Genomic DNA, 12,744 nt, shown 5'->3' with positions numbered 1-12,744 from the left:
CGCCGAAGGCAGTGACTATTAAAACATTAGGGCTGTTAGTTATTCGTTCTTTGAGTTTCAACTCAATTATGCTCCTTCCTCCAAAGGAATGACATCAATGAAGAATTCCAGTCTGGATTAAGAGCATGTTATAGTACAGAGACTTTGATCAGAGTTACAAATTATCTGCTTTTGCGTATAACAGAGGTTGTTTCGATATTGATGCTGCTAGACCTCAGTGCTGCATTTGACACCATTGACCACAGCACACTCCTACATAGACTCGAAAATTACGTTGACATTTACGGAATAGCATTGAAATGGTTTAAAGAGCAAGTAACATTAGATCATGAAAATTACATTTCATGGAGTCTGTTATGTTGCCTTGTTTGAAAGTAAGCAGTCTGCCAAGTTGTAAGTCCTAAGGTTAATAAATAACAAAGTTATTGGCTTGTAATAAAGGAAGAACCGCAGAGGAAACACTGGTTTCAAATCATTTTCCAATGACACCAAAGGAGTATAACCCCAGGGTTTTACTGTGCATTTCACCGAAGATTGCTTCAATAATCTTGGCACTTTCACCTATTGTACCTGTTCACCTGTATGTTAAAAGACTATCCTTGAAAGGGAAACCTTATTTGACCTGTTATCTCCATCGAATCACAACCTGTAAGTGTCACTATTTATTTTTGTCTGAACTTCAAGAAATATTTGTGTACCTTATGTCTGTGTTTAGCTACTGCATTTAACCTTAACATTTACAGTTATTTTCAGGGTATTACAGTTTTTTTATATAGCTATGAACTAATTTAATTGTTCAATGTATTATCGTCTATCTATTTTCTACTATCGTCTACGAATGTTTCTGCGTCAGACTATGGCTCAAACTGGTAAGGTAAAATCCCGCCATCTCTATCTATATACTGTATATAATATATAACCTGTAAATATTAATCGAGCAATGATGGTAGGCATTTTCGACACATGATGAACGCTTTATCAAGTTTAAGGAATAGGAAGGAGGCGGTCATCGGCGAACGTTCAACAACTTTTATTAAAATATAAACAAACCACAAAACGAAAGTAAATGCTGGCAGCTTCCGCAAGGTTTGACTGCCGGCCACACAAACATTATAAACCATGACATAAAATCTAGGTCTGGTCCTCTCTTGTCATACACTCCGGTCGCTTGTCCTTTTATCCTTCTGATCTCCTCCAAAGAGATATGCGATACAAGTGCAGCACAGCTGACACTCATTATCATCACTCGCGTCATTCCCTCAGTGCTCTCGTCCCGCCTTGCTTGTTACAAACACATTTGACCAATCACAGCAGAATACACCAAATGACCAATCACATGACACTAGGATAGTGGATAGGAGGGGATTAGACGGATGTATTGCGGCATGAATCATTTTAGCCGAATCCCTCACTAGGAGTTGGATTGATTGGACACACCTGGACCTCATCACTTCCTGTTTGCTGAGAGAGCGTGGTTTGAGACAGAGCTCCGTCAAACTTTTTCTAAATATATCGTTTATTCCTGTTATTTCTTAATATTTATATTGTAAATTGATAACTCACAGAGGGTTAAACCTATCCTTAAGTGTATCCCATACCAAATATCGTCATATAACGCACAGATAGATTTGTTTTATACGATCATTCGCTATTAGCACTCAGGCTGTTAGCATTCCCAGCCTTTAGTTTCTGAATATTGCCTTTACTGCTTAACTCACTGTTCTCATTATGACACCACTAATGGCTAATGATTCAGATATGTGTTTAACGTCACCTTTGAGTGCAGATGATGAATCTTTCTTCGCACTTCAGTCAGAACTGGAAGTATTGGAGAAGCAGATCCACGATCTACTCGAGAGGCAAACACGTCTGCGAGAACGTAAAACGGCGATGGAAACATCCCGGGCTGACGCTCGCAAAGCTGCGGTAAGTGTTCGACGTGATTGTAATACTCCTATCACTTCTACTCCGTGTGTTTCTATGCACAGAGCCCAGGCTTCAAGATCACGACGAGCCGAAATGAACTTCACTCCTGCACCTGCACACACACGGCGGAAGGCGAAATCCAGGACCGGAGCGATGACCTCTCCCCCACCGCCGCGACCGGTCTTCGAGATTTCTACGAGAAATCGCTATGCCGCCCTCTGCGAGACGAAATCCAATGCTGTGGTCATCGGAGACTCAATCGTCCGGAACGTACGCGCCTCCTTCAATGAAGGTAAGGTGCGCACTCACTGTTTTCCTGGCGCCCGTGTTCTCGATGTGTCTGCGCAGGTAACTGCGATTCTGAAGGAGGATGCAAGAGTAGGAGCCGTAGTTCTGCACGCGGGGGTGAATGATGTGAGAATGCGGCAGTCGGAGATCCTGAAGAGGGACTTCAGGAGTCTGGTCGATACTGTTCGCAACGCATCGCCCACGGCGAGGATCATCGTATCAGGGCCGCTTCCAACTTACCGACGAGGGAACGAAAAGTTCAGTAGACTATTTATGCTTAATAATTGGTTAATGTCATGGTGTATTGAACACAAGCTGCTCTTTGTAAATAATTTTGATCTGTTCTGGGAGTGACCTAGGCTTTTCCGCCCCGACGGGCTGCACCCCAGCAGCATTGGAGCGGAAATTCTGTCTGACAACATCTCAAAGACGCTACGCACCATTTGACTAGTAAGTACAAATTTTAACTACAGTCTGTGTTCTTCTCACCCAACTGTTAAGAATGTTACTGCTTTCAAATGCATAGAGACTGTGTCTGTCCCCCGAATAATACAACCAAATAATAATTTATTTAAAAGTCAGAGAAAAAATCTTATCATGATTAAACCAAAAGACAATATATTTAATGAGCAAAACCAACGCCTAAAGTTTGGGCTACTTAATATTAGATCACTAAATCCAAAAGCAGTTATTGTAAATGAAATGATCACAGACAACAGTTTTGATATACTTTGCCTCACTGAAACCTGGCTTAAGCCAAATGATTATTTTGGTCTAAATGAGTCTACTCCTCCAAGCTACGGTTATATTCATGAGCCACGTCCGGTTGGTCGAGGTGGTGGTGTCGCAACAATCTTTAGAGACTTTCTTACCGTTACTCGGAGAACAATGCATACATTTAAATCATTTGAAATGCTTGCGTTGAACATAACAGTTCCAAACAAAAGTAAAAAATCATTGGTCTCTCTTACATTGGTTACTGTGTATAGACCCCCTGGGCCCTACACTAATTTTCTGATAGAGTTCGCAGACTTCTTATCGGATCTATTGGTTAACGTCGATAAAGTACTGATTGTTGGAGATTTTAATACCCACGTAGATATTGCTAACGATCCATTAGCTGTGGCGTTTAAAGAACTACTAGACTCTTGTGGTGTAACACAATACATCAATAGACCTACTCATCGCCTTAATCATACCCTAGACTTGATTATATCTCACGGAGCCGATCTAACCAATATCGATATTATACCTCAAAGCGACGATGTTTCCGATCACCATCTTATAATATGTACACTGCGCACTGCAGAAATCAGTTGTATATCTCGTTATCGACAAGGTAGAACAATCAACTCAACTACTAAAGATAGTTTCGTAAAGAACTTGCCAGATCTGACTTCTCTAATAACCTTTCCAACGAATATAAAATTGCTCGATGACATGACCAGCAACATGGGCACTATTTTCTCTAATACATTAGAAGCGGTCGCACCTATGAAGTCAAAAAGGATAAATGAAAAGAACATAGCACCATGGTATGATAACACCACTCGCGCCCTAAAAAGAGAAACGCGTAAACTGGAGCGAAAATGGAAACAAACCCAATTAGAGGTCTTTAAAATTACATGGAAAGAGAGTGCAAGCTGTTACAAAAAGGCACTAAAAGCAGCAAAAGCCGAGCACTTCCGTAACCTCATAGAAAATAACAAAAACAATCCAAGGTTTTTATTTAGTACAATTGCTAAATTAACAAACAAACAGACTCCACCTGACCTGGGTATTCCGCCGCACCTTGGTAGCAATGAATTCATGAAATTTTTTACCGAGAAAATCGAAATAATACGAGACAACATAGCTAAAACCAAACCTCCAAGTTTGTCGGAAGAATTAGTTTCAACCGTCACCCAAAAAGAAAAGCTAGAGTGTTTTTCTCCTATAAATCAGGAAGATTTAATTAAAATTATTGCAACATCCAAACCGACGACATGCTTATTAGACCCCATTCCGACTACTTTATTAAAAGAGTTACTACCTGCTGTAATTGAGCCCATTTGTAACATAATCAACTCGTCTATTAATCTAGGACATGTCCCAGGACCCTTTAAACTGGCTGTAATTAATCCTCTTATCAAAAAACCAAATTTAGACCCAAATGAACTTGGAAGCTATAGACCGATTTCAAATCTCCCGTACTTGTCTAAAATACTAGAAAAAGTAGTGTCAACTCAACTGTGTACCTTCCTACAAAATAATGACATGCACGAAAAGTTTCAGTCTGGCTTTAGACCGCATCACAGCACTGAAACTGCGCTCGTTAGAATTACAAATGACCTTCTTATTGCTTCAGATAAAGGAAACATCTCACTCTTAGTCCTGCTTGACCTTAGTGCTGCTTTCGATACTGTAGACCATAAAATACTACTAGATCGTTTACACCATTATATCGGTATTCAGGGACAGGCACTGCAATGGTTCAGATCTTACTTAACAGACCGATATCAATAACGTCCATTTAAATGGGAAATCGTCAAATCTTACGCAAGTCAATTATGGATTACCTCAGGGATCGGTTTTAGGACCCTTGCTTTTCTCCATATACATGCTGCCCCTCGGCAACATTATTAGAAAACATGGAATTAGCTTCCACTGTTATGCAGATGATACTCAGCTATATATCTCATCAAGACCAGATGATTCCTTTAAGCTATCCAAACTGGCAGAGTGCATTGAGGACATAAAACATTGGATGACTAGTAATTTCCTCCTTTTAAACTTTAGCAAAACAGAAATATTACTTATAGCACCAAAATTAAGTAAACCGAATATCTCCGATTACAGCCTGCAAATTGAAAGCTGCACTGTTACTCCAACAAATACAGTTAAAGACCTAGGCGTTATATTAGACGGCAACCTGTCATTTAAAAATCACATCTCAAATATCACAAAAACAGCCTTCTTCCACCTTAGAAATGTTGCCAAATTACGAAATAGTTTATGTGTTGCAGACGCAGAAAAGCTTATTCATGCATTTGTGACCTCACGGCTTGACTATTGTAATGCTCTACTTAGTGGTTGTCCTGTATCATCGATAAACAAACTACAGTTAGTTCAGAATGCAGCTGCCAGAGTTCTTACTAGGTCAAGAAAATACGATCACATAACCCCAGTTTTATCATCGCTTCACTGGCTACCCATTAAGTATCGCATTGATTTTAAAATTATTTTAATTACTTACAAAGCCCTGAACGGTTTAGCACCTACTTACTTAACCGAGCTTTTATCACGTTACAACCCATCACGCTCGCTGAGATCTCAAAACTTAGGACTTTTGACAATACCTAGAATAACAAAATCCACCAAAGGTGGACGAGCTTTCTCATACGTAGCACCTAAACTCTGGAATAGCCTTCCTGATACTATTCGAGGGTCAGACACACTCTCCCAATTTAAATCTAGATTAAAGACACCTCTTTTCAGCCAAGCTTTCACTTAATGCATAGTTAATGAACAGCAGCTACGCTAATTATTCTCTTTATTCTCTTTCCGCCTCTGCCTCGGGATGCCCATCCCGAGGTAGGAAGAAGTTCCACCATGTCCAGACGACTGACAGATGCCCATCCCCATGCCCATCCCGAGGTAGGAAGAAGTTCCACCATGTCCAGACGACCGACAGATGCCCATCCCCAATTTGAGATTACACCAGATACAGCTGCAGACTGACTGACCATCCCAGCTCCATCTAAGGCAATTCCACCAGCTGCCAAGAGAAATATGACCATCGGACCATCCCAGCTCAGACCACTACATCCCCAACCAAGAGCAAAGACGGACTATTTGTCTTATTAATGCTGAAGTTACAATATTTGGTATTAAATGCTAAACTAAAATCACATGTCACCAGTCTGAGTGCAGCTATGACACGTCAGAGGGGATCTGGCCCTCCCGGTTGAGCCTGGTTTCTCCCGAGGTTTTTTTCTCCATTAATCAATCATTGGAGTTTGGGTTCCTCGCCACAGCAGGGCAGTGTTGGCCTGCTCACCGGGAGACTGCATTCATTCATTTATTTATTTATTTATTTAGAAATTAGATGTTATTTATTAGAATGAACTTCCTCGTTGTATAAATACCATGCACTGTGCTGTGTTTTAACTTTTCTGTTTTTCCTGTTTGCCCCTGTAAAGCTGCTTTGAAACAATACACATTGTGAAAAGCGCTATATAAATAAACTTGAATTGAATTGAATTGAATTTGAGAGTCAGTCAAGAAGTAAGGTAAGAATAATTACCTATCATTATGAAATAATAGTCTTTTCACAACTGCTATGTACATAAACTTGTTGTTGAACACTCCATAAACCAAAGTAGGACCTTAAAAATCATATGCTACTTACTCTTTAAGTCTTATTTAACCAACCGTTATCAATTTGAAGCAATAAACAATGAGGTGTTACGCAAATCGCAAGTCCAGTACGGTGTACCACAGGGCTCAGTCTTAGGGCGTCTGCTCTTTGCATAATACACGCTACCTCTAGAAGATATAATAAAGTGACAGGGAATTAGCTTTCACTGTTATGCTGATGATACTCAACTTTATATTTCATCGAAGCTTCATGAAACACAGCAGTTCCATCGATTTATGGAATGCATAATCAATATAAAAAACTGGATGAGTAACAATTTTTAATTACTGAACTCGGACATAACAGAAGTGCGACTGATTGGACAGAAAACCGCCGTATGTAACAACTGCTTAGGTATTGACGGAAGCTCAAAAAAACCCACGTCAACAGCTAAGAATCTTGCAATCTATTCGATAGCAATCTTTCAATTGAGAGCCATGTCGCCAGCACCTGTTAAATTGTGTCTTTCCATTTTAAGAATATATCTAAACTACGTCATATGGTGTCACTGTCAGATGACTGCATTCATGAAATCAAGACTAGATAGGAGGCTGCCTGCAGGCTCATTACAAAAACTCCAACTGGTTCAGAACGCAGAAGCCCAAATTCCTACAAATACAAAAATGTATGAGCAAAATAACCCCGATATTGTCAACCTTACACTTGTTACCTATTGATTTTAATGGTTGACGAACAAGCCAGAGCATAAAATTAAGACCGGCTGCTTCGCAACCAGCACATAAGTAGACAAAGATTCTTATCTGAAGCCATATCTAAAGGATTACACACCTCAACACCTCCCCGGCTCATCTACTTGAGATCTTGTTGATAGTAGGACTCCGGGTGGTGAGGTCTGGGTTCAACCGTTTTCGAGCTCGATGCACTCGCCACGATTGGGGGGCAGGAGCGTTCCGGGTTCGGAAGGAACCTGCAAGCTCGGAACCCGCTACCCGGACAGCACGCAAAACCTGCATAGTTTTTACTACCCCTGCTATCTTCATTATCTGCTCAGGTGAACTTGTGAATAAAGCATCGCATTAAGTTTAAGATCTTGCTTATTACCTATAAAGCCCTACATGGTTAAGCTCTTCAGTATTTGAGCGAATTTCTTTTGTATTACAGTCCTCCACGTGCATTACACTCATAGACATCCTGTCAGTTGGTAATACCTAGAATTTCAAATCAAGTGTACGTGGTAGATCCTTTTCTTATCTAGCGCTTCAACATTGGAATAGTCTTCCCTGCACTGTCCGGGTCAAACTCTGTCAGTTTAAATCTAGACTAAAGACACATATTTTTAATCTTGTATACACCAAACTTCCATAATATAAATCCTCTGAGGGTTTAGGCTGCATAAGTTAGATCAACCGGAACCAGGAACACTTCCAACAACACCTGATGTAATTGTTGCATCAAAGAGTGCAGAACAGTATTCTACTCTAGTCCATCGCTTTAGTCACAGCAGAGACACCCGGAGCCTTTGGAAGGGGATACCCAGCTAACATAAATTTGTTATAAGTACGTTCCTAAGAGGTTTTTCATGTTTTTAAAACGTGTAAAAAAACTTAAAAGTGTCCAGTTTTTCAAACATTTTAAGGAAGTTCCCAGCTAACAAATGTCCCCATCACAGTGATCAGTGTTTCCTCTAGGGAGTTCCTGGATCCTTGACCTATAGAAAAATATATGCTCACACTGAAGGTCATACAGCTCTTATTGAGGTTGAATTTTGTTGTCTCTATTAGTGTGATCAGTGTTTCTTATATTGGATTACTGTCTCTCATTAATAAACTATAGCTTCCTAACTATAACATCAGTCAACAATCCACATATGAATCTCAACAATGGTGACAATCAACTGAACTGCTTAATGCTGCAATGCATGCTAGATACATAATTCCAAACTCAGTCAGGATTGTTTGTCACCATTGATGAGATTTGTATGTCAAGTATCTAAGTGTGTCTCAATTGCAAAGAAATAATATTTTTATACACAAATCTGTATATTATTAGAGCTGTAATAATTACACCAAACATATTTTGATATAAATGTATTATTATTTTTATTATATAATAATCACTTTCTTTCTGATATATTTTCAGGTACTAAGCACACATAAAATTGTGTTTCCTGAAAAAGGTTATTTCAATGTTATTGCATTAATACACAATGTTGAGAAGACGAAAGAGATTGTTGTTGACTTCAGGAGAGTACACACTCGGCATGCTCCTCTGACTGTCAATGCTGCGACTGTGGAGAGAGTGAGTAGCACTAAGTTCCTGGGGATGCACATCACCGAGAATCTCTCGTGGACTAACAACAACACGGCACTGGCCAAGAAAGCACAGCAGCGTCTCTACTTGCTCCGCAAACTGAGAAGAGGCAGAGCCCAAGCACCCATCATGTGCACCTTCTACAGAGACGCCATTGAGACCCTTTTGACTAGTTGCATCACTATGTCGTACGGTGCCTGTAATGCGTCCTGCTGCAAGGCGCAAATTGAGAGCAGCTGAGAAGATCATTTGTGTTTCTCTCCCACCCCTCAATATATGGAACCTGTCTATTCCGCAAAGCTCTCTGAATTGCAGCTGATCCCACCCACCTGATACACAGCCTCATCAGGCTGCTACCATCAGGGAGGAGACTGCAGAGTCTCCAGGCCAGGACCAGCAGACTAAAGGAAAGCTTCCTCCACCAGGTAGTCAGGAAGCTAAACTCCCTCCCCAGCCTGCAACCCCTCCCCTCTCTTGCCCCATGCACCACTGAACTCTGACCTCATCCGAAGGTCTTTCCACTCACCAATATGTATAATCTGTATTTTTTATATATAGTTTTTTATTCAGTGTAGTGTTATTTGAATGCACCATGTGTCTGAGAGTAATGCAATTTCAATCTTCTTCATATATGTACATGTGGCAGAATTGACAATAAATGAGACTTTTACTTTTGAACAATATTGTCGAATGAACTTTTCAAGCACATTTATTCATTTTTCACTCAAATACTCTTGTCCACTGCAGGATCCCAGAAGAACTGGAGCCAGCTCTGTATTTCAACCTGCAAATTTGATATTTGGCCAGAGCAACTATGTTCCAATTAACTCTCTTACCAGCAGATGGCTTCAAAGTTTTAAATAATAATGGATAATGGTTTTCAATGCCTCAGCATCTGCTACAGTCAACAACATCTAGAGACTTAAATAATTTGATTTACTATTTTTGCTAATTGTATATCTCCTCCTGTATCTATAAGCTTGTGTATCTATTTGTTATTCATTTCAATTAAAAGTATAAAGTAATTTGTTCTTCTTGTAGTCGATGTTGGCCAAGAACTATTAGAGAACAAATAAATATAAACAGATTTGGAACAACTTGGGGTTGAGGAAATAGAGACTTTAAGTGAAATGCCCCTTTAATTAAAGAAGGTAATACATTTTTAGACATTAAGGCCCGGTTTCACAGACAATGCTTAAGGCTAGTCCCAGACTAAAATGAATGTTTGCCCTGTCTTACCTGAATATAACTTGCCCAGAAATATCTTAAAATATATCAGTGGTATTGATTTGTCTCGAGATGCATACCAGTAATGGATTCCTACTAAGGCATTTTTATAACAGCAAAATAAATACAGTATCTTAATTCAACTGAGGCATAGTCCTGGCTTAAGCTAAGCGTTGTCTGTGAAATCTGGTCTGAATGGTTTATTTCATTCCTTGTTTCTGTTACAAAACCAAGACAAACAAATTTGAAATGAAAAATTATACCAGTATTTCCTTGAATCTTTGAACATGATTCATGCCGTTGTAACCATAAGAATCCTTTATAAATAAACTACAATAGCACAAAAGAAAAAATATTCTGCACACACCCCGTTCCAATGAAGTGATGGTTTTGACAGTGATATTGTTTGTATTCTCTCACCTCACCTGCATACCGACAATGTATTATGAAATATTGCCATAAGAAATAGCAGCGACCTTATAATGTACTATAATGTAATGCAATAAAAATTATAAAAGGGATAGAATTCTGCCACTATTTACATCGCATCTCCCATTCCCTACCAGAGTATTTAATTTCCCTACTATGGCAGTAAATGGGGAATTAGATCTGTTTGGTTACTGACATTCTTTCAAATATCTTAGTTTGTGTTCTCTCATCCCCATTGGCATTTTATTCTTGTTTTAACCATAAAATCTGTTATTAAAAAAAACTTTTAACTTTTAACTTTTATTTTAAGGTGACTTGTTATGTCTCTTTAAAATTGTAAGCGCTACTTAACTGAACTCAACTTTATTCATCTAGCGCTTTTTACAATTTTCATTGTTACAAAGCAACTGTATATGAGACATATTGACTTTAAGCAAAACAATTAAAGTTATATACCTGTAAAAATAAGAAAAAGGTGAAAGCACAGAAGACATACATTTCCACATAGGGAAATACGTTATCACACATAGACAAAGACACACGGACGCGCAGACACAACCAGAGGATTCCAGTTCCACGCTGGCAAAAGCTGCTGCCTCTACACAAGCTCGAGAGTGCTTGCACAACAAGGCAAAATAAAAACATTTGCTAATACGGAACATTATAGATTTAAGATTATCATTAATAATCTAATAGCATTTGACATTTTCTAGTAAAGTCCTGTCAAGTCGCCGGGTCCTTCTTTATCCAGCTGTATCATCTCAGCTCATGTCAGGTTGCCACTTCCCATTCTCAGCTCTGCTATCAGTTCTGGGCATGAACTGCATCCTGGTCACTGTGGTAACCTTGGAACAATGAGACAAGACTGGCTGAGAGTAGAGTACTGTTCTGCACTCTTTGATGCAACAAGTACATCAGTTGTTATTGGAAGTGTTTCTGCTTCCGGTTGATCTAACTAATGCAGCCTGAACCCTCAGAGGATTTATGTTATGGAAGTGTAGTGTGTACAAGATTTAAAAGATGGGTCTGCCTCCTGGACAGTGCAGGGAAGACTATTCCAAAGTTAAGGCGCTAGATTGGAAAAGGATTTTCCACCTGCACTTGAATTGGAAATTCTAGGTATTACCAACTGACATGACGCCTGAGATCGTAATGCACATGAAGGACTGTAACACAAAAGAAGTTTGCTCAAATACTGCGGAGCAAAACCATGTAGGGCTTTACAGGTAATAAGCAAGAGGATGTTGAAGTCACCAACGACAAGGACTCTATCTGCGGCAAGTACAAGTTCTGATAAGAACCCACCAAATTGTTTAATAAAATCTGTGTGGTGCCCTGGATGCCTTTATACAACAGCTAGAATACATTTAAAAAATGTTTTGTCCTTAGTATTAGGTGTTGATACATGAAGTACCATGACCTAAAAATAATTGTATTTCGAGTGAGACTTGTGGGAGATGCTAAGATAATTATTGTATAGTGCAACGACACCTCTCCCTCCGCCTTTTAGATGAGGCTTGTGTTTATAATGGTAATCTTGGGGGACAGATTCATCAAAGTAATATAATCATCTTGTTTTAGTCATGTTTCTGTCAAACAGAGCATGTCTATTTTATGTTCTGTTATCATATCGTTATCAAAAAGTGCCTTATTAGAGAGAGATCTAATATTTAGCAGTAAGAGATGATTATTTGTATTTTGCATACTCATTTTCTTAGGGTGATTTTCTGTCTCTTTCTTTGTACTGCATTTATCCGCTATCATCATCAACCCTCAAAAATCGGTTCCAATACTAAAGAGCACAAGTACAGAGAACGTATGAAAGTTCTTGATATCATGAATACATCGAATGCAGGCATTCACATATCAAACCCGCTTTATGTCCCAGAAGTTATTGCTAGGCGTCCAACAGAGTTTGTTCTTAGGTTTTTATGTGTAGTTTTCATGTTTATTAGTTTCTGTCTTATTATCTCGTTTTCCCTGTTTATTTATAGCCATTGTGTTTCCTTTGTTTGTTTGCAGGTCATTGTTTGGAGTTTGTCTGTTCTTTTGTATCTTTAATTGGTTTTATTAAACTGCATTAAGGATCCGCTTCCCTGCCTGGTGTCTGCATGTGTATGTGTGCGTTCTCGTTGTTTGGATAAAGTTTCAGAACAGTTACTATTTTTATTAGTATTCTGTCAAAAATGAAAGATAGGATCGGA

At 39.2% G+C, this 12,744-nt stretch overlaps 2 protein-coding genes across 2 annotated transcripts in view; both read left to right on the top strand.

Moving 5' to 3' along the window:
• The first annotated feature begins 1,429 nt into the window (after positions 1-1,429).
• Positions 1,430-3,421, top strand: LOC130429393 (uncharacterized). The gene is made up of 2 exons (XM_056757930.1): positions 1,430-1,926; positions 1,989-3,421. Exons 1-2 carry the CDS (start codon positions 1,787-1,789, stop codon positions 2,566-2,568), a joined length of 720 nt encoding a protein of 239 aa, XP_056613908.1. The 5' UTR covers positions 1,430-1,786; the 3' UTR covers positions 2,569-3,421.
• Positions 3,422-8,896: 5,475 nt separating this feature from the next.
• LOC130430691 (mucin-2-like) overlaps positions 8,897-12,744 on the top strand; it is a 30,905-nt gene continuing 27,057 nt past the window's right edge. Inside the window, exon 1 of the mRNA XM_056759832.1 lies at positions 8,897-9,072. Coding sequence (XP_056615810.1) covers positions 8,897-9,072 — 176 coding nt within the window. The remainder of the gene's footprint in view (positions 9,073-12,744) is intronic.

Source organism: Triplophysa dalaica, chromosome 10 (genome assembly GCF_015846415.1).
Source record: "Triplophysa dalaica isolate WHDGS20190420 chromosome 10, ASM1584641v1, whole genome shotgun sequence".
In the NCBI taxonomy this organism is placed as follows: domain Eukaryota; kingdom Metazoa; phylum Chordata; class Actinopteri; order Cypriniformes; family Nemacheilidae; genus Triplophysa; species Triplophysa dalaica.
This window is presented reverse-complemented; position numbering and strand designations above follow the sequence as displayed.